A 21,571-nucleotide genomic window follows, 5' to 3' on the forward strand; every position below is an offset into this window, starting at 1 on the left:
AAAAAAATAATATAAATTCTTTGTAGGTTTTTAAAAATAGTTCTTGAGTTTATATAAATAGCCGAATAGACTTAGAAAAGGGAAGTAATTTGGCATTTAAAAAGAATTCCTCCCTATGTGAAAACTCTAAACAGGGAAAAAAATGAGTTTTCTTTTTCCTCAGTTAGATTTAAATACCTTTAGAACCTCATTTTGCTGATTTCTTGGAATCAGAAATTAAATTCAAGCTGGGATCTGAAAATGAATTCTGAAAGCCTTAGCTAATCAATGACTTGTCCCTCTCTCCTTGTATGCTGCCGTTTTAGCTTGGAAGGCATACATACATGTAGGATCAGTCTCTCTGTTATTATTCAGCCGGTTATCCCTCATGCACCACAAAAGCTTCTGGCTTTGTAGTTCTCACGGCTGTCTTCTAGGTTCTCTCTGTGGAGGATACCGAGGTGAATTAGACACGGTCCCTTGACAGTATCTTACTGTTGTTTTTTGGTAATCTGATTCTTACCCACTTGAAGTCAAATCTGCCAGCTCCTTTCCCCAAAGTAAAAGACCTAAGGTGCTAATCCCTACTCATTGACGGCAAATGCTAAATTGGAAGCAGCAGCTAAGAAATGTAAAACTCCTTATCCAATTACATTACAAGCTCTGTAAGCCACTCATGCTCAGCGTCATCAGGGCGATGAGAAGGCAAGATCTGACTTTGGTAAAAATGATGGTGTAGTTCAAGTAAGCGCTAGCAAATCCTAAAATGTCAAGTCCATCCAAGGAAATTAAACATGGTAGGAGTGAGGGTGGGGAAGTGTTTTGTTTTTGTTTATGTGTATTATGGTTAGGGGTACTGGCTCTGGAGTCCATCAGATATAGATTTGAATCCCAGCTCCACTAATGTGTGACATTGGACCTGCCTGAGCCTCAGTTTCCTCGTCTGAAAATGGGCACAGTAAAAGAGCCTCCCTTGCAGGGTTTTTGAAGGAATTAAGTGAGATAATAGAAAATGCTTAGCTTGGTGTATATTAATACTCAGTGTAAAGGTCAGCGAATGTACAAGGCACTGTTTCCCCCTCCAGGTGTTTACAATCCCGCTAAGGAGACGAATATGCGAAGTACCCACAATGCAATTACAGCTATATGTGAGAAAATGCCGCAGTGGTTGGGAAGGACATTATGAGCTGTGAGTGAGAGAGGTTGGAGGTTGGGCTGTCACAGGAATGATGTGAGAGCCAAGGTGTAAATTAGGAATAAGCATGACCCCGTGGTCTCATGAAAAGTATGATTTTCCCTTTAGCTCTTAGCTTTAAGAAAGGTCAGTGTCTTGAATGTGATTTGTATGTGGGTTTTTGTGCCAACATTTGTCCTGAAAAACAACCTTTATTAAAATGTGTTTGTGTCGAGCTTCCCTGGTGGCGCAGTGGTTAAGAACCTCCTGCCAACGCAGGGGACACAGGTTCGAGCCCTGGTCTGGGAAGATCCCACATGCCGTGGAGCAACTAAGCCCGTGTGCCACAACTACTGAGCCTGTGCTCTAGAGCCTGCAAGCCACAGCTACTGAGCCCGTGCACCTAGAGCCCATGCTCCGCAACAAGAGAAGCCACCGCGATGAGAAGCCTGCGCACCGCAACGAAGAGTAGCCCCCGCTCGCCGCAACTAAAGAAAGCCTGCAAGCAGCAACGAAGGCCCAACACAGCCAAAAATAAAAATAAATAAATTTATAAAATAAAATATGTTCGTGTCTATTTTGCCAAGTCGGTTATACTAACTGAAAAGATGGCCTTCCCTCCCCTAGCATCATCATCAGATTATATTAATTCAAAGCTTCTTCGGTACTTGAGTTCCTTTTGGGAAAGAGGGAAAGAAATGAGCTGGTGAAAGGTAATCATACGATTGAGGAAAGACAAGGTCATAACAAAGTCAAATACTCTTGACATGAAACTTATGAAAAAGTTCCTTACAGTTATGGTTCCTTTGTTGCCATGCTGTGTAGGGTCCCCCTCTAGAAATCTCTAGTCTGCAGTGGTGACGTTTCTCATTTCTTACAGAATTTATCAACTAAAGTAGAAGACAAGATGAAATGATCCGAGACCACATATACCCATACAGGGAAATTCTTCTGATATAAATGTGACTAGATGGGCTTGCACACTTTAATGTGCAAGAACACTTGTGCAGTCGCTTTGTTGGAAGAAGATGTGGTATCAGAGGGTCTGACAGATGCATGGAAGCCAAGTGGTGCTTCAGGTTATAACAGCCTCTGTGATCAACTTAAACGTCTTGGGTTCATCCGCCTCCCGCTCTAGACCGTGAGCTTCTCAAGGGCTAGCACACAGCCTGGACCTTAGCAGGGACTTGATAAGTGTGCTCTACCACCAAACCCACTTTCCTTTCTGCGTTGCCGGAAGCAGCATGTCCCCAGTGGCCATTTTGAGCGCAAAGTGTTATTTTGAGATCTCTGGAGAAAGCGCTCCAAACCCTGCTCCAAATGTCTGAAACAAAAGGGGAGCTAAATCCCTTAGGGGGTCTGGAGACATTCCCAAGGGAGGGAGGTGGGGGAAGGATGGGAAGGAGAGACTTGCGGAGTAACCCCCTCTTTTTGAGTCTGTTCCTTCTTTTCTAAGATGGTTGTCATTTTCAATAAGATTATGTTCAGATGCCACTGAAACAGTCTGATCACAATACTGCAAAAATCAGCTTCTAACTTTTGGGCTAAATCATTCTCCTTCACAAACCAGTCATTGCCGTGCTCCGTCTGGCACCAAAACTTAATGTGGAGAAGCGGGTGGCAGTGGGAGATTTTTGAACTGGCTCCGTGCCCCACTGCTAAGCCTTCTGCCTGCTCTGCTCTCCCTCCCAGTGTGATACAGAAGGGATTCTGTGAAGCCAGTGTTCACTTCAGACTTGCAGAAGAGACATTCTTAGAATTCTTAAGAACTAGTTTCTAAAAGTCGAAAATTTACCAGCAAACGAGTGACCTTTGGTGTAATATCTAAGCAAAAGTAACCCAGGCTGGGGCCTCCCTGGTGGCGCAGTGGTTGAGAGTCTGCCTGCCAATGCAGGGGACACGGGTTCGAGCCCTGGTCTGGGAAGATCCCACGTGCCGCGGAGCAACTAGCCCCGTGAGCCACAATTACTGAGCCTGCGCGTCTGGAGCCTGTGCTCCGCAAGAAGAGAAGCCGCGGCGATAGTGAGAGGCCCGCACACCTCGCCGCAACTAGAGAAAGCCCTCGCACAGAAACAAAGAGCCAACACAGCCATAAATAAATAAATTAATTAATTAAATTTTAAAAAAGGCAAAATTCCTTAAAAAAAAAAAGTAACCCAGGCTGATTTTGCACTGTTGACACGGAAATATTACGCGATTATGATTGCTTTTTAAAAATGCAATTGAAATGATACGGTTAAGTTTCTAATGAGAGCATAAACCGGCTTACTAGTAATGTGCGCTTGTAAATACATGAGTGGTTGGAGGGTTGACTGTATACCTGCATATACATATTTACATATCATTTTAGGGTCGCAAGCTTGGTTTTACATTTATACATACATAGTTAAGATGATGAAAGATCAGTCATCCTGTACAGTGTATGTACAGGGACCACCACAAAATCATAAAGTCTTAAAGTGTTTGATGCTGTTAGGGACTCCCAGTAAGAATCCATTGCATCCTCTCTTTGTACCAAGAAGCAGACTGTAACCGAATCTGTACTGATGAGTTCCCTTTTTCAGTCTCTGTCCTTTCACTCTATGTTAGACATCAGAAAGTTATCTCCATTTGCGCAATTGTGCATTTCTTCACAATTTGAGGGTTTACACGTGGAAGTCTATTTAGATTTGGTCCGAGTGGCCTGAGTCTGGAAGAGTGTACTGTGTCCTGAACCATGGCACAAAGGTTGACATTTAAAACTTTATTTTTTGGGAATTAGGAAAATATTGACTTATTTTCCTTTGGGGGACTAATATAAATCTTACTGTTTCAATAAATGTATTTCAATGAAAGAGAGATTTGATTTGAAGAAAAATATGAAGTATATGATAGTGCAGAAGTTGTGGCAGAAATCTTGAAGATTGTACCATGAGTAAGTCGAGTTTGGGAGACACTTAAGAACAGAAAAAGGCTCAGTAGTTGGAAGACTTGGATTTGAATCCCGATTCTACCGCTAGATGTGGATAGCTGATCCTAAGCTCCGAGCCAGTTTCTTCATGTACGAAGTTGAAATGATAGTATTTTCCTTGTCTATTTGATGCGTTTTGGTTAAGAAACAGGTAGAATATATATTGAAAGTGTTTTCTTAAAGACTGCAGAGTCATCTTGGAGTGAAACAACCACCAAAACCCTAATAATATGAGCAGCAAGTTATTTCAAGAGAGCTCAGGAATCAGTGAATGAGAACTTTCAAATGCAAACCTTTTTTTTTTTTCCCCTGCATGGTGAAAACTGAGTAGGTTCCAAATTTAGGCTGACGGTTTTCCTGTCACTACTTAGGAAGAGAAGACTGAAACATATGCTCGCTTCTCTTCAGATTATATAAATGCTTTTGCCTTTTACTTAACACTGCTACAGAACTTATAGAAGGACGCAGTGGGACCTTGCTATTATTTGGGTGTTTATGAACTACTGATTATTATTTAAAATAAATTTATTTATTTTTGGCTGCATTGGGTCTTTGTTGCTGTGCATGGGCTTTCTCTAGTTGCGGCGAGCGGGGCCTACTCTTCGTTGCGGTGCGCGTGCTTCTCATCGCGGTGGCTTCTCTTGTTGCGGAGCATGGGCTCTAGGCACGTGGGCTCAGTAGTTGTGGCTCGCGGGCTCTAGAGCGCAGGCTCAGTAGCTGTGGCTCATGGGCTTAGTTGTTCCGTGGCATGTGGGATCTTCCCGCACCAGGGCTCGAACCCGTGTCTCCTGTATTGCCAGGCGGATTCTTAACCACTGTGCCACCAGGGAAGCCCTAAACTACTGATTATTATAACACAGTTTTCTTGCGTTAGGAAAAAGCACCTTTTCAGGCCAATCAGTGCACGAACTGGCAGGAAGGCAGTACCCAAACCTGAGAGAAAGACCCTTTTTGTGTGTGATGGAAGGTTTATTTCGGGTAACCCTGTAAGTCTGATAATCAAATCATAAAGCCGAATAGGAAAGTTAGATAAGGGTTATGTTCTAGACCGCCGGGCAGAGCTGCCATTAAGTCATGGTAGGTAATTCTAAAAGTCAAAGGTTTTCCTTGTCTCTGATGCCAACAGAGTTACAGCTGAATCCTACTGACAGCTCGAATTGTGCTTTTAATTCCGGGGAGAGGGCTGGAGAAACAAATGGGGATTGGAGGTAGCTGGGGGATGGGAGGGGGCCCTTAATCCTTCTCTTTTTCTTTTTGTAAAAATGAAGCCTGATTCACGGGCCTAGATCTTCTTCTAGGGGAAGATTTGTGGGACCCAGAATAGCCACCCCAGCTTCTTCTGCAGTTGAGCTACCCCTGACAAAGGAGTAGGAGTGAAGACCGAGAATGCTTAGTTGAATCAGTTTTCTATGAAAAGTGAAACCTCGTTTTCTGTAACATGGATATGTGGCCTTTGAAACACAGGGAGAGCTGGAAGTTTCATTTTTAGAAGGCATATACTGTACATTTCAACAAGTGATTCATTTTGACGTATCCTTTAGCATAGTAATTTGACAACTAGGTTAGAAAGCTGAAGGAGGATTTTCTTTTTCAAAGTTACTTGGAGCAGGTGCCTGTGAAATTATTGTGCAGAGAAGATTAGCAGATGCTAATTCAACAGGTTAAACAATGAAATTGGAGGACTGTTTTTGCAATCTGTATTGGGAAGATAGTTGGCACCGAAAGCAAAACTTTGAAATTCAGTTTCTAAGGCTTGCCTTTTTTTTTTTTTTAATCGGGGTAGTTGTTTTACAGTGTTGTTAGTTTCTACTGTACAGCAAAGTGAAGTAGAGTTCCCTGTGCTATACAGCAGGTTCTCATTAGTTATCTGTTTTATGCGTAGTAGTGTGTATATGTCAGTCCCAATCTCCCAGGCTTGCCTTCTTAGATGGGATTTTATTCACGTAACTTCTCTGAGAAATTGATCACAGACTCTAAGTGTTAGGGCTCAAGCTTCACTCACAGTGTCCTTTCACTTGGGTCCACGAAACATGGTAGATATGGGACAAGGGGGTCAAATGTTCCTATCAGAAAAATCTCTGAGTTCACAAAATAGGAGTTGTTTTTCTTTTATTTCAGCTTGTTTTGTGCGGGTATCCGTAGACATGATAGGAATGATCTACTTCATTTGATCTCATGGGTCAATAGATCCAAATTTAAGACTTGAAATGAAATATATCTTTGTTAGGATCTTTTTCCCCCAGATTTATTGAGATATAATTGAAAAATAAAAGTATATATTTAGAATGTACAGCGATTTAATATACGTATACCTTGGGAACTGATTACCACAATCGGAATTAATTAACACATCTGTCACCTCACATGGTTACCTTTTTTGTGTGTGTGAGAATGCTTAAGATATACTCTCTTAGCAAATTTCAAGTATGTAATACAGTATTGTTAGCCATAGTCACCGTGCTGTACATTAGATCCTCAGAACTCACTCAACTTATAACTGAAAGTTTGTACCCTTTGACCAACGTCTCCCCGTTTTCCCTCACCCCGCTGCCCTTGGCAACCACCATTCCACCTTTTTTTTGGATTCTACGTATAAGTGATACCATACTGTATCTGTCTTTGTCTGGCTTATTTCACTTAACGTAATGCCTTCAAGATTTATTCGTGTTGTCGCAAGCAGTGGAATTCCTTCTTCTCTATGACTGGACAGTATTTCATTGTATATATGTACACGTTACGTTTTAAAAATCCATTCCTCTCTTGATGGATACCTAGGCTGTTTCCATGTTTTGGCTATGGTAAATAATGCTGCAGTGAACATGGGAGTGCAGATATCTCTTAGAGATAATGATTTCTTTTCCTTCAGGTATGTACCCAGAAGTGGGATTGCTGGATCATATGGTAGTTCTATTTTTAACTTCTTGAGGCACCTCTATACTGTTTTTGTTAGGATCTTTTAGACTTGTTGAACACTGATTCTCATTCGTTAGAGTGGTTTACTCTCACTAACTAATCTTACAGAGGAAACTCTGTGACGCCCTTCAGATATGGAACTGCGATATAGCTGTGACCATGTATAAAAACGGTTCTCAAAGGATGGTTTGGATACAGTATACTGGAGACTGCCTCAAATACTATGTACACAAATACAAATATAACCCCTATTCCATTTTGCTGTTAAGTTTTAATATATCTTAAATTCAAGTTTTCTTTATACAGTTTTCATTATAAAATTATTAAGAAAAATAATTTAAGTAAAACGTTATTACTAGAAATCAATAATATAGACCCGCCTGGGTTTACAGTAGTGTGTTGAGACATGGCTCTGGTAGAATCTGAATATCTCCAAGTTCATTCAACACTAATGACTGGTTGTCTACTGAGTGCCAGGTACTGTTCTAGGTGCTAGGGTTATAGTGGTGAACAGATGAAGGGAAATCCCTGCCCTTAAACAGGCAGAGCCGTAAAATAGACAGTGTATCAGATCAGGGTAAATTCAGTGAAGGAATAGATGATAGGAAGGTAGGTGATGGGATCCTATTCCAAGTTCAGTACCTTGAACTTTAGTATCTTGCTGTATTTCTCAGGGGAGGAAAGGCTATATGAGGTGGAAAGAACAGAGCTTTGGAGTCACAGAATCAGGTTTGAATTCCAGCTCTGAAGGTGGGCAAGTTACGTAACCTGTTCTGAGTCCAGGATTTCTTCATCCGTAAAATGGGAACAAAGATTTAATCTATTTCATAGGGTTATTATGAGTCTTATGTGAAAAAATGTAGAGAAAGCACTTGGCACGGTGCCTGGTATCTAGAAAAGGCTCAGTAGATGCTGTTATCACTCTTATTAAATCAGTCACATCCTGGATTTCTCAGGGTCACTAACCCTGCTCCTTGTAACCTTGGCCTCGGGCTGTGGCCCTACTATCAATGGCCGGGTCACCTGGAAGTCCCATAGGGATCCCCTGACTTTGCCACCTGGAACCTCATCCTTTCATGCCCTGCCCATTGGATCAAGCACCTCCAGTACCCATGCCTGCCCCAGCTCTTTGGAAACTTGAGATGTCCTTTGGACAGCGTGCCTGGTACCAAGTAGGCACAGGAATGTTGCTACTTTTCTCCCCTTTAGTTACCCAGTGAATAGTGCATACTCAGTAAATATCAACTGACAGGCTTCCATATATGCCACTTTTTGTTTTGCCTTAAATTCAATAAATTGTTGGGTGGCACACAGATAAGCAGAGTACAGGGCTGTCTCTCCTGAACTCTTGTGTTTAGCAGAGAGATCTGTGTTTGTACGTATGCATTTGGTGTGTGGGTCTAATTATGGAGAATATTTCCCTCATAAAAGTGTCTCCTTTAATTGCTGAGTATCAATAATCCCTTCTTTGGTGAAATAATGTATCTTTGACACATGATGAGGAGGAACTACTCTCTCGTGAGTTTGACAGTATTAACTTTCTTTTCGTCTCTCATTAAGGAAAAGACCAAAGTTGTTGAGCCCTTGGACTATGAGAATGTTATCACCCAAAGAAAAACCCAGATTTACAGCGACCCCCTCCGAGATCTGCTTATGTTTCCAATGGAAGATATATCTGTGAGTTCACAAGCACTTCTTTAAAGAACAAAACTGCATTTTTCAAGGCCGTTCGTAGAGCGAGGATGTTCTTTGTCTTCTAGATCTCGGTGATAAGTCGTCAACGCAGAACGGTGCAGTCCACTGTACCAGAAGATGGTGAGAAGAGGGCCCAGAGTTTGTTTGTCAAAGAGGTAAGAGGCTCAAAGGCCACAGAAGAAAATTCATCATTCATTCATTTTAAATATACTGTATTTAAAATACTCTTTCCTGGGGATATCTGTATGTGTATGGCTGATTCATTTTGTTGTGCAGTGGCGGCTAACACAACATTGTAAAGCAACCCTACTCCAGTAAAAATTAATTTAAAAATTAAAAAATAAAATACTCTTTCTTTAGTGTAAATGGAAAATAAAATTACTAGAACTTAACTGACCTACATAACAAGTCTATATGATGTGATATAGAGGATACAATTTAAATACTTTCACAAGTAGCTTGTATTCGTAGTCTTTTTTTTTTTAGAAGGCAAAGGACGTTGTTTACTTTTACTTATTGATTTATTTATGTGGCTGCGCCGGGTCTTAGTTGCTGGCATGCAGGATCTTTCTTGCGGCATGCGGGATCTGTGGTTGCAGCATGCGCGCTCTTAGTTGCGGCATGTGGGATCTAGTTCCCTGACCAGGGATCGAACCCAGGCCCCCTGCATTGGGAGCGCGAAGTCTTAACCACTGGACCACCAGGGAAGTCCTCTTAGTCTTTTTTTTTTTATTTGAATACTCTTTGGACTTGGAGTCAGAGTGTCCAAGAGAACATGTGAATTGGTATTTATTGCCACCAGCTGGTTTAGGAAGACACGGTTAATCCCCAAAGGAAGAGCCCAGTACCAGCATTCCCCAAATGATTTTTAAAAGTCTGTCAGCCTATTACCAGACGTAAAAAAAGCAGATATACATGTACTTTTCCTACATTTCAAATTAAAGATTCTTATTTTCTTTCAGTGTATTAAAACTTATAGCACAGATTGGCATGTGGTAAACTACAAGTATGAAGACTTCTCTGGGGACTTTCGAATGTTGCCATGGTAAGTTTAGAATTTAAGGGAAACTTTCAAGAGGACAGTTATTAGACATTTTACCTTTTTTCAAACCATTTGTGAAGCTTCTCAATTATAACATATAATAAAGCAAAACCTCAAACACCCAGCATGTTTGGTAAATGTATTTTGGGTAATTGGATATATTTTAACTTTGCTCATTGAAATTTTTTCCAAGATGGACGAGTTCACTTTTTGGCTTTGGTACATCTATATTGACCATAAGATCATCTTTCTTTGATTCTGGATAATGTAGTGAGCATTTTCTAGTGCTGTCAGTGAAGAAGCTAGAAGACATTTGGCTCAGTTTGATGGCCCCAGACATCTCTCGACAAAAGTACATCTCTTTGAGTTGCGTTGAAGGGCAGCCGTGAGCGCCCCGGCCCAAGATCCAGACTGTCAGGGTTCAAATCTTATTTCTACCACTTCCTAGCTGGATGACCTTGGGCTAGTCACTCAGTCACTTGAGCCCTCGCTTTTCTCCCCTTTCTCATCCATAATACTATTAACCTCACAGGATATCATACGGGAGATGTTTTGGAGAAATAAGACTTGGTGTAGCCTTTTGTAGTTTTCAAGGCACTTTCCCAGACGAGAAAACTGAGTCTTAAAGATGTCCTGTAAAGCTGAGTCCTAAGATGATCAGTCCAGGGTCATACAGCAAACAGACGGAAGAGCCAGAATGACCTGATGTTGCTTTTAGGCCTGGGAAGGATAAGGTCCCACCACCAGTGACAGCTCTGGCACACATTCCTTGCAATTTCTGCCATTTGGGCTTAGTTACGTCTTCGCTGCTGGCTGCACATGTGGGAGTCCTTTTACAAAAGGTAATGCAAGTTTAGTCAGAGGGGAGAATCTGACTTCGGAAAGGAGAAAACAATTTCTCCTTCTTATGTCTTGGCGTTTCCTTGGTTGTGAAAGAGAGAAGTCTACTCATCTTGCCTTTTTTTTTTTGTCTGTTCTGCTTAGTGTCTAAGACAACTCTCTTGTATTTTCAGCAAATCTCTGCGACCAGAAAAGATTCCCAATCATGTATTTGAGATTGATGAGGACTGTGAGAAGGATGAGGTAAAGATGGGGGCAACTGCGCTGGTTTCTTCAAGATCACTTCTGCTGAGAGATTTCCCTGAGAAAAGATGAGGGAAAGAATTGTTTTTGAATGATCTGGGGCCAGCTTTCAAGCTGACGAGTGTCTTTAAAAAAATTTTTTTTTTTAGGGGGCTTCCCTGGTGGCGCAGTGGTTGAGAGTCCGCCTGCCGATGCAGGGGACGCGGGTTCATGCCCCCGTCCGGGAAGATCCCACATGCCGCGGAGCGGCTGGGCCCGTGAGCCATGGCCACTGAGCCTGCGCGTCCGGAGCCTGTGCTCCGCAACGGGAGGGGCCACAGCAGTGAGAGGCCCGCGTACCGCAAAAAAAAAAAAAAATTTTTTTTTAAATGTTGCATTTCCAAATGGAGCTTAGGAAAACTCAAGTGAAATGGGCTGTGATGTGTGTATAAAACATGTTTTCCCACCTGTGGGACGCGCTTGTAGAGTTGCTTTTCCCGCACTGGGCATGTGGCATGGTGATTCATCTGGCCTGTCCTGCCTGATAGATCCCTCTTGGGACAGATGGCCCGGATATCTGTGACATTTTGAGGTGCAGTTTGACTGTTTATGTAATGCAGAAAACTTTCCCAGAAGACAGTCCATACGATCCAGTAAATACCGAGTGCCTACTGTGTGCATGGCACAGAGCCTTTCATCCTGTAGTTAACAATTTCAAGTTTCATCAGGCATCTTCACGGTGGGGGGGTGGGGGTAGGGGGAACTTTATGCTTTGGAAAGTGAGGCAGGGCCTAGTTCGTGCCCCCCGACTGTTTGATTAGATGCCAAGCCAGCTGCTGTTTTTACTGATGGTTTTCGCTCTATTTCAGGATTCCTCATCTTTATGTTCTCAGAAGGGCGGTGTGATAAAACAAGGCTGGTTGCATAAAGCCAATGTAAATAGCACCATCACGGTTACCATGAAGGTAAGAAGTAGTTATTATATTATTTCATCATTTTAAGGATATTGCCGTGACTAGCCTGTCTGGAAACAATATTTCTTTTTCAAACTTTCTTACAAGGAGCCCTAGCCAAAAAAAAAAAAATCTTTAGTGAGAGGATTCTCACAAATGTATGGAATTTAAGAACTCTGACCCTCAGGATGAGTTTAGAAGTACACCTTTTTAAAGAAATGTAATTATTACCTTCTGAATCAGGATGTTTAAAAAGGAAGCTGTCAGTTGAATGAAGAAAATAGCTTTGAAACAAAAAAGGCATCAAAGGTTCCTGTGTGAAAATGAATGTAAATGAGTAGACAAATAGGGTACTCTGTTTCTTTAGCAGATATTAATTAGGTGCTTATTATACGCTGTTCACTGTGGGGAACATATGGCTCGCTAAGATGGGATCCCTGGCCTCCAAAAGCCTCCAGACTAGATAAGAAACATACCAAATTAACTACTATACCAAGCGGGACCTTAGTGCTGTCAGAACTAGGGACTTCTGTAGTCTGGCCAGAACAGTGAGTTTGTGTACGGGGTTTGTGCGTGGCCTTGAGTGCCTCGGACATGAGGTTGGCTTTTGTTCGGGAGGCTGTGGAGAACCATTAAAATCCGAAGGTAAAACTAACAAGCTACTTGAAGATTCTGAGCGGAAAACCGAATTATTCTCTGGTACCAAATATAACTGTCCTTCCAGATACTCAATAGAACATCATGTGGTTTGCCGAGGATGATTCACACTTCCATTAAGTATTAAAGGTCATTCTATCTTTCACACAGCCTGCAAGCAGAAACCATGGTTGTCTACCAAAGGGAGACTCAAATTTTATCTTAATTTAATATTTTGCCTGCTGCTTTCCATTTAGTGGTCATGTCCTGTTCTCACTTTCATTTTCAAGCCCTGAAAATAATGAATCCAAGCGGTAGGATGCTTCCTGTGTGTCTCTTGCACCTAAGCCTGGGCCTTGGCACGTGGTGAGGATAAGAAAATCCACTTACTGATGACTTAATATGTGCCAGGCACCGTGCTGAATGTTTCATATTCTGTATCTCTTTTAATCCTCATGGCAGCCGTAAGACACAGGTATTATTATTATTCTTGGTTGACAAATGTGGAAAGTGAGGCACAAAGAAATTCAGTGATTAACCCAAGGTCGTATAGCTTCGAGTTTTCAGAGGTGGGATTTGAACCGAGGAAGGCTGATGCCTGAGCCTCTGATCTTAATCAGCACACTGTTGGTGCTTCCTAGCTGAGTGAGCGAGACTCAAGTGTTTATCGTATTACCTATCAGAGTTACCGGGTTCCGAAGTGCATGTGTGAAGGTGAAAATTCTGGGCAGTTTGTTAGAAAATGCTTCTGTGGTTTTTGACTGCACTCCCTTCCCCTCACCTTCTCAAAATATTAAAATGCTTTACCCGTACTTAAGTTTTAGTTCAGCATTAAGTAAATATAATGTATGGAAATCTGGATTTCTAAAACAAGACATTAGGAAGTTAATATCTTTACAAAACAATTCACAGGATTCCTTTCAATAGCGAGTTATTCTAATGACTTTAAATTATAATTTGCTTTACATATAACTTTTTTAGGAGTCCATATATTGTAAATCAAAATACAGTTGTCTGTAAAAAGTGCATGCTTTAAATTTTCTTTCATAATTTGTGAACTACAGATTGGTTAATATAGTAGGCAGAATAAAGACCCCCATGCAAAGGTGTCCATTCCTAATCCCTGGAATCTGTAAATGTTCCCTTACATGGCAAAGGGGAGTTAAAATCACTAATCAGCTGGTAGGGAGGTTAGCCTGGATTATCCAATGTAATCATCATGGTCCTTTTTTTTTTTTTTTTTTTTTTTTGCGGTACGCGGGTCTCTCACTGTTGCGGCCTCTCCCGCTGCGGAGCACAGGCTCCGGACGCGCAGGCTCAGCGGCCATGGCTCACGGGCCCAGCCGCTCCGCGGCATGTGGGATCTTCCCGGACCGGGGCACGAACCCGTGTCCCCTGCATCGGCAGGCGGACTCTCAACCACTGCGCCACCAGGGAAGCCCATCATGGTCCTTTTAAACTGGAAGACGGAAGCAGCAGAGGAGAGTTGGGGAAGGAGATGTGAGGGCAGAAGCAGGGTCAGAGAGAGATGCTGTGTTACTGGCTTTGAAGCTGGAGAAAAGGCCAAGAAATGGAAGCTGGAAAAGGCAAGGAAGTGGATTCTCCCCTAGAGCCTCCGGGAAGGAGCACAGCTCTGCTCTAACCTTGATTTTAGCCCAGTGAGATCCATGTCAGACTTCTAACCTCCGGAGCTGTAAGCTAATACATTTATGTTGTTTTCAGCCTCTAAGTTTGTGGTAATTTGTTACAACAGAAATAGAAAAGCAATTCAATCAGTTGGTCAAAGATTGATTGTTTAGCTTTTGTATTGTCTACCCCTGAGATTGCAAACTCCACTGCTTACAAAGGCCAGGCAGGAACCATAAATTCATGAAGCAGGGCTGGGGTGGGGGGGGGGAGTGGGGGGTGTCCGAGGCAACCTGGTGACCACGTGGCCCGGCTGAAGGGGACAGCTGCTGCTTGTTTCCAGCTAATTGTTGCTCTGCTGCTGCTGAGCTAGGCTCTTTGCTTTTCCTCTTTTCTATCCCCAGCTGTTCATATTTTGGCCACTTCTTTCTTCTTCTTTTTTTTATGTGACATATAATTCACATAACATAAAAACACTTATTTCTTTTAAAACCTCTACCAAACGGTAGGCAGAGGAAGGAGAAGAAGGGTAAGCCAATTCGGTCGTCTGTGCTACACAGTTCTTTAAAAAAAAATGTGTGAGGAATAATTTGAGATATAAAGGCCGTTAATGAGCTTTGGGAATTGTCTCTGGTTATGGAGCTCATTTATCCCAGCTATTCTTTATTCTGGATTGTGGCTCTCCATTTTGGATTTCTGGGAGCTGGAAATACACCCCGTGTTCTTCTGGTTTCACCTCCAGAAGGTCCAGCCAGATTCAGTTAAAGGCGTCAGGGATTTTGCCAAGATATTTTTTTTCCTATAAGAACTGTGTTTGAACTCTTATTTAGTTTAGCATCGTTGAAATTCGCGGACACTTGCAGTGTTTACTGTGCCCTCTCTCCCTATGTAAACAGAGGGCGTGTGAGTATGGAGCAGGGCAGGGAGAGGATTGGGCATGGGTGGCAGTTTCGTCGTTGTCAGGCTGGAGGTTGGAGCGAGGGCCAAAGCAGAAATCCAGGCCCATGAGCTGAGGTGCACTGGAGGCCTCAGGCTTGTATCCCTGGGTGCCCTGTGCAGGATGGGGGATCGTACACATTCTTCCTGCTTCAGGCCTGGATTGGCTCAGGCATAGACAGAAGAACTGCAGTAAAGGGCTGCAAAGTTCAGGAGACATTCTGAAAGGAAAAATTCTGCCTATCTGTTTCTGACGTGTACATCTTTGAAGTGAAGCGTATTAATGCCTCTCCTGAGCAAATGGGAAGGTGATTCACGTATGCTGTTGGCTGAGTCACTTTCCTGATCGTGTGGCAGTTTTACCTTTGGTGTATCCAGAGTCCCCTGCCTGCAAGGAACTCCAGCCCACACTGATGACAAGCTTTGCTGGCTTCAGCGATGAGCACCACAGGGCTAGAGCTCGCAGAGTTGAGAGCAAAGAACCGTTTCTATTAGGAAATTCAAGTGTTGACAGCCCCTGCAACTACACAGCAGACTAACCGGGAAGCTACAGCAGAAGGATCTGGGTATTAATCATGACTCATTGGCAAGTAACAGCCTACAGGAGCCGTGCGTCTTCCCTCCTATTTTATCTGCACTTCTTGGATGCGCTGTGGTTAGACACCGGCCTGCAGATCCTTCTGGGGATGACAGGATTAAAGCAGGGCAGCTTGGTGTCTTTTAGAGTGAGGTGTAAGCTTACAGATCTTTATTCACTTAAAAATTTCTGGATATTAAAGACTATGTAGAATCAGTCCTTTGGAAAGTTTGAAATCATGCATGACCACTTTACACTGTTTTCTTATCAACAAGTCCGAGTCCTTTTCCTGGCCCTTTTGACTCTCAGAAATAAGGCAATCTAATAGCCCGGAAGAAAGAGAGAGAATCATGAGAGGTTAGAAAGAAAAAAAACGGAGGAAAGAGGGTTAGAAAAGACTCCACAACGTCCAGGAGATAAAAGGAAATCAGAAGACTCCTACTTTATAAGTTCTTTTGAGAAAGCAACCGCATGACCTGTGATGCGACGTGAATAATGTAGCCAAAGTAATTTGTATATGGGCCGCTTTAGAAAGTTCAGCCTCCCTAACTAGCTGCCAGACAGTTTTGCAAGAACATTCAAGTCGATGGTGACGGGCTCTAGGGAGAAGGGGCTGGTGAAGAAACTAAGCTGAGTTCTTCATATTGGAAGATTGGAAGACCCCGTATTTATGGAATAAACCTTTGTATTTTCCCCAGTATACACCTTTCCACCAGCTAGGTCAGTTTAGATATAGTCTGCACTATTTTCTGCAGTTGTCATTATTTTCCCAGAAGTGCTTGCTGAGCTTCCCCATTATTGGCTGAGAACTAGCCGTGAGGAACCCAGGCTACAGGAGAGCTGCTAATGATGTGTGTCACTCTCCAAGTCACAGTTCTCAGTGCCCGAGCATGTCCTTTCACGGAGGCGGCTGTTGGCCACACGCAGCTCTCGCAGAAGCTCTGTTGGTTGTCTGGGCACGGTGACCACCTTGCTCAGCTCATAATTGCTTTGTTCCCGGTGTTCATGTTGAAACAAGACAGGCCTTGTCATAGGTGATTAATTTCCCCAATTTGTACCTTCTAGATAATGAGAACACGCCCCACTGCCTCTCTTCAGCTCCTGGGAAAGTTTTGGAGAGAAGTTTTAGATAGCATAGAGAATAAACGATCTCTCAGGCAGAAACTGCAGTCCTAACAGAAACCTCCATGCTCTCTTTCCCAAGTAGCTGCTAGAGACATCTGCTTTTCTCAGCTTCTCTCCATATCCGTGAAGGAATTTAGTGTGGACTAGATAGCTCTGATATTGGACGTGACCTTCCCATGCATGGTATTTAGAACTGTTTTTCCTAAGGGGTATAATGATGTATGGAATAAGGAAGAATCTGATCTTGACGGTGGTTTTTCATTTTAAAAAAATCTGCTATAGATTCTTGGCCAACCCATTGGGACACCCACCTTTATGCATCTTCTTGGCTCAATTTGGTCACATTTCTCAAGCTCCCTCCTCCCCGTTCGTAGCAAGTAAACATTGAAGTGTCTGGGTATGTTATCAGGGTTGCAAGTTCAACTGCTTGATGTGTGACTCACTTCTGGTGCCCTCCTTCCCTCCCTCCCTCCCTCCCTCCCTCCCTTCCCTTCCCTCCTTCCTTTCTTTCTTTCCTTCTTTTCTCTTTCTTTCTCTCTCTTTCTTTCTTTTTTCTTCTTTGCACAAAACAGAGCCATTTGTTATATATCCAGAGTCTAAAAGTTCTCACTTATTCTTTGACTGTTACGGGAGGGTTTTTGGCCTTCTGCAGTGGGAGAACAACAAATCAAAAGAGGATTTTACCTAAGAAAACACAGCTGATGTTAAAATAATTGCTGGGAGGCCAAGGTCACTATGTTTACTGGAACAAAGAGAAGAGGAAATCTTTTATTTTTGATATATTAATACACTGTACACTCAAGTCTGCTAGTCAGTCTCTCACAGCTAACAAACGGATTACACTCATTTTACCGGATAAGGGATTTCTCACTAATTTGTTTTTTTTTTTTTTTTTTTTTTTTTGCGGTACGCGGGCCTCTCACTGTGGTGGCCTCTCCCGCTGCGGAGCACAGGCTCCGGACGCGCAGGCTCAGCGGCCATGGCTCATGGTCCCAGCCGCTCCGCGGCATGTGGGATCTTCCCGGACCGGGGCACGAACCCGTGTCCCCTGCATCGGCAGGCGGACTCTCAACCACTGCGCCACCAGGGAAGCCCTAATTTGTTTTTTTTTTTGTTTACCTTTCCCTCATTCGTTGGTGACTGTTTAAAACCATTTATTAGGGGCTTCTTATGTGTCAGACAGTATTAGGAATCAATGAGTTCATCATCACCAAGTATATCTTGAATACCTTATTAGTACAAGGTGTTGGCACTGTGGAGGGCAGAGAGAGAGAGAGGTGTAACACGTAGAGTTTAAACCTGTTTGGGGAGATGAGACACACAATAATAATGTATTGTTTCAAGGTGGTACAGAGACCCAGTGCTATATGAGTCCAGATCTGTGATCTGGGGTCAGAGAAGGCTTCTTGAAGGAGGTGGGGCCTCCAAGGAAGGGAATCAGAAAGAAGGTGAGTGTGGCAGGCAGTGTGTACAGGACAAGTGTGTTAGGTGAAGTTGGGTAGTCTTGGGAGATGGAGTCGATTTGGTCCTTTGGTATTACCCTGTGCCTCAGTTTCTCCTCTGTAACATGGAGATGATAACAGTAATTACCACACGAGGCCATTATGAGGATTCACTGATGTAATATGAGAAAAGCACTTAGCCAGAAACTGTAATGTAGTAGGCACTCCCCACATGTCACAGATTGTTATTATTTTGTATTATTAGTAGGACCGTGAGAGCACCTTGAATACCAGATCAGGCACGGGAGCCTTACCACGTGGGTAACTGAGGGTCATTGAAAATTTGAGCAGGGCCATGCCATGCTCTAAGAAAGATAATTAGTCTCTAATGAGAAGGGTGGATTGTAGACCCCTCCTTTTAGACTTTGCTTCAAACTAAATAGTTAAAACATCTCCAGTGCCTAGATATGGTAGAATTATCAAAGAAAAGCTATTTGAGTTTTAACCAGTCTCCCAGACAGTAGACCTATATAATATATTAAAACTTGGTAGGACTGTAATATGATACAGTGGAGAGCGATGAGTGATATATCAGGTTGCCAACCTACTGGTAGGGGTATTCGGCAGGATGACGTTGCTGACATTCTGGTATAATTAACTGCAGTTCAATTGTCTGATAAGTCGTGGGGTTTTCTTCCCCACTGTTTCTTTCATCTTCGCTTCGAACAGCTCTGAGACCCAGTGTGTCTCCGGCTTTCTCCTTTTCCTCGCTGCCTCTTTTTTCCTGTTCCATCAGAGACATGAGTCAAGTAAGTTTCCCCTGCCCCATTTCTACATTGCTCCTGGCCCACCTACTTGGCCAAAGCCTTCAGACCATCCTTTCTCAGGGCTCCTGGTTCATAGAATTTAGCAGTAAATAATTACCCTCTAGGGAACACACGTAGGTAAACACCTTTGAGATTTGTTATATAAAATGATAAAAGGCTGTCCTCATTTTGAGGATGCTAGGTGCTCGAACTTTCTGGCCTTCCATCTTTGATTCAACCGAGTGACAAAAGGCCTTTGTTCCTGCTCCAGAAAGGGTCATATGGTAAGTGTTCAAAAGGTTGTCATCCAGACAGCTCAGGGCCTTCAGGAGACTTGGCAGGACCTGTTCCCAGAGAATTATCTCCTTTGGCTAACTCTCTATTTTATTCTTCTGGGTGGTCTGAGTGGGCCACTCATTAGGAACCATGCCTCTCACTGAGTACGGTGGGGAATTTTCAGCTGTGTTCACCATCTAGGAAAAATAATAAAGGTGCGGAGGAGGAAAAAATATGGGCGTTACAGAGAAACACCCTTCTATTCGATGAAACCGCTGGAGAATCTGTACTGGAGAATGAATTATTCATTCATTCCTCGTTCATTTGCAAAATTTTATTGCTTTCCAGGCGCTGTTACAGGTACTGGGGCTACAGCAGTGGATGAGACTTGGACCTTAACAGTTTAAAAGAGGCAGACAGCAAATAAATAGATAGATGAATAAGATATATTTGAATAGTGATCGTTCTATGAAAAAGCTAAAATAAGGTGCCGCCATGAGGGCAGGTAGTCATAGAAGGCCTCTCGGAGGAGGTAAAATTCAAGTGAAGGCCTGAAAGAAGCTGTGGATATGTGGGGCAAGAGGCTTCCAGGCCAAGGGGACATGACGTGCAAAGGCCTGAAGAAGGTTTTTTGTTTGAGGAACAGCAGGTGAGCCAGTACAGCTGGAGCAGCATAATTAGAAATAAAATCCAAGAGATAATCCAAGGCCAGAGCCAGCACATCATCCCAGGCTATGGGGGAAGGATTTGGGGTCTTATTCTAACCTTGATGGGAAGCCATTGGAAGGTTTGGGCAAGATTCTCTTTGTCATTGTCCTGTGATTCTGATTCCAGTTCTGCCATCGACTTGTATGTGTGAACTTGAGTGAGGTCTTGGTCCCTCAGTTTGCTGTTAGGTAAAATGTGGATAATAATGCTTATCATCAAGTGACATTAAAAGAATTAGCTCTTGGTTACAAAGGACTTGAGGCCTTCAGATGAAAGGTGTGATATAGGGTAATTACCACTGTTCTATATAGTCATCATTTTAACAGTTGTCTTCTTTTCGAAATGGAAAAAAACAACGTAGACCGGTACCCTAAATAGCAACATTAAAAAAAAGCCCTGTTTCTGACTTCCCTTTTTGGTTCCATATGAGATTTAGGATACCCCTTTCTTCTCTGAAAAGTACCTTAAAAGCTTCCCGGAAGTGGAAACCCAACATATATCATAGAATATTAGAATGAGAAGACGTCTTCGAGATCTTACAGATCTGTCGTTGGGGCAGAGTCTGCTGTCTCTAGAAATGATTTTTTAAAAAATGTCCTTACTGTGAAAACTGAGTGCTTTAAGCCTGTAGGAAATCGCTTGGGGAGTGTGGCCCCCAGCTGGGAAGGCTGCTGTGTTATTTGTTCATTTTCAATAAAATTATTTGTAGATCATGAAAAAAAAAGAGGATCTTACAGATCATTTGATCTGATCCCATCATTTTACAAGTGAGGAAGGAGAGAAGCCGAGTCTTGAGGACGGTTTCGCTGCTGGGGAGCAGGAATGCTGGGTGAGAATCAAGATCGTATGACTTTCAGGCATCTGCTCTCTCCCCAGATTCACGAGCTGCCTTACCTCAGTGTCACATTTAGACATAATTGCAGTGTTACAGGAAGTGATTTACTGTAATTTCAGATCCCTTTCCATCTCTATTGTGATGATCGTGCTTTGCTAATATTGGCAGTGGCGGCTGCCACAAAACATCTTTGCTTGGTGAGGGAGCTGTACATAAAAAAAATGTTGCAGGCTATAATTTGACTCTGTGCCACAGATGTTTTGCTCTGTGTTTTCCCTTCCTCTGTTGCTGGCTAAGGACTGTGCCAATGGAGTCTACGGACTGTACCACTGAATCTATGTACTTTGAGTTTTAGATTTGATCATGGTTCAGATTCTAATCTGGTTGTAATTTTTTTTATGTTAACTTTTGCCTGGAAAATGTATTTTAATTTTTGTCATACATAAGTATTGTGATAACTTCTAAAAAGTGGTGTTTTGTTCATTTGAAATCAGCTCATTATGTCATTTTAGTCTTCTGGTTCCATCAATTTAATAACAGCTATGAACCACTGTCATGAAAATAAGCAAACATAAATATATATATATATACACATATATATATGATCACCGTTATGATTAACATTTTCCTTATATATGAATCTAGATTTCTTCATTATAGTTGCAGTAAACTTAAATGTGGGTAAAATGAGATCACACACACACACACACACACACACACACTTTCTGTGCCTTTGTATACTGATGCAGTAATGATTACCTGATTGGCATTGAAAAACAAAGTGGTATTTTCTACTTGGACTTCTTTCTGTTGATGCCATATAGCCCACAGGGCCC

General features: G+C 42.6%; 1 protein-coding gene across 4 annotated transcripts in view; it reads left to right on the forward strand.

Annotated features, from left to right (window-relative positions):
* DOCK11 (dedicator of cytokinesis 11) overlaps positions 1-21,571 on the forward strand; it is a 194,327-nt gene that overhangs the window by 32,135 nt on the left and 140,621 nt on the right. For all 4 annotated transcript variants that reach the window (XM_049704674.1, XM_049704675.1, XM_049704672.1 and 1 more), the window contains exons 2-6: positions 8,577-8,693; positions 8,777-8,866; positions 9,674-9,756; positions 10,767-10,836; positions 11,685-11,780. In XM_049704674.1, coding sequence (XP_049560631.1) covers positions 8,577-8,693; positions 8,777-8,866; positions 9,674-9,756; positions 10,767-10,836; positions 11,685-11,780 — 456 coding nt within the window. The remainder of the gene's footprint in view (positions 1-8,576; positions 8,694-8,776; positions 8,867-9,673; positions 9,757-10,766; positions 10,837-11,684; positions 11,781-21,571) is intronic.

Source organism: Orcinus orca, chromosome X (assembly GCF_937001465.1).
Source record: "Orcinus orca chromosome X, mOrcOrc1.1, whole genome shotgun sequence".
NCBI classification, from domain to species: Eukaryota; Metazoa; Chordata; class Mammalia; order Artiodactyla; family Delphinidae; genus Orcinus; species Orcinus orca.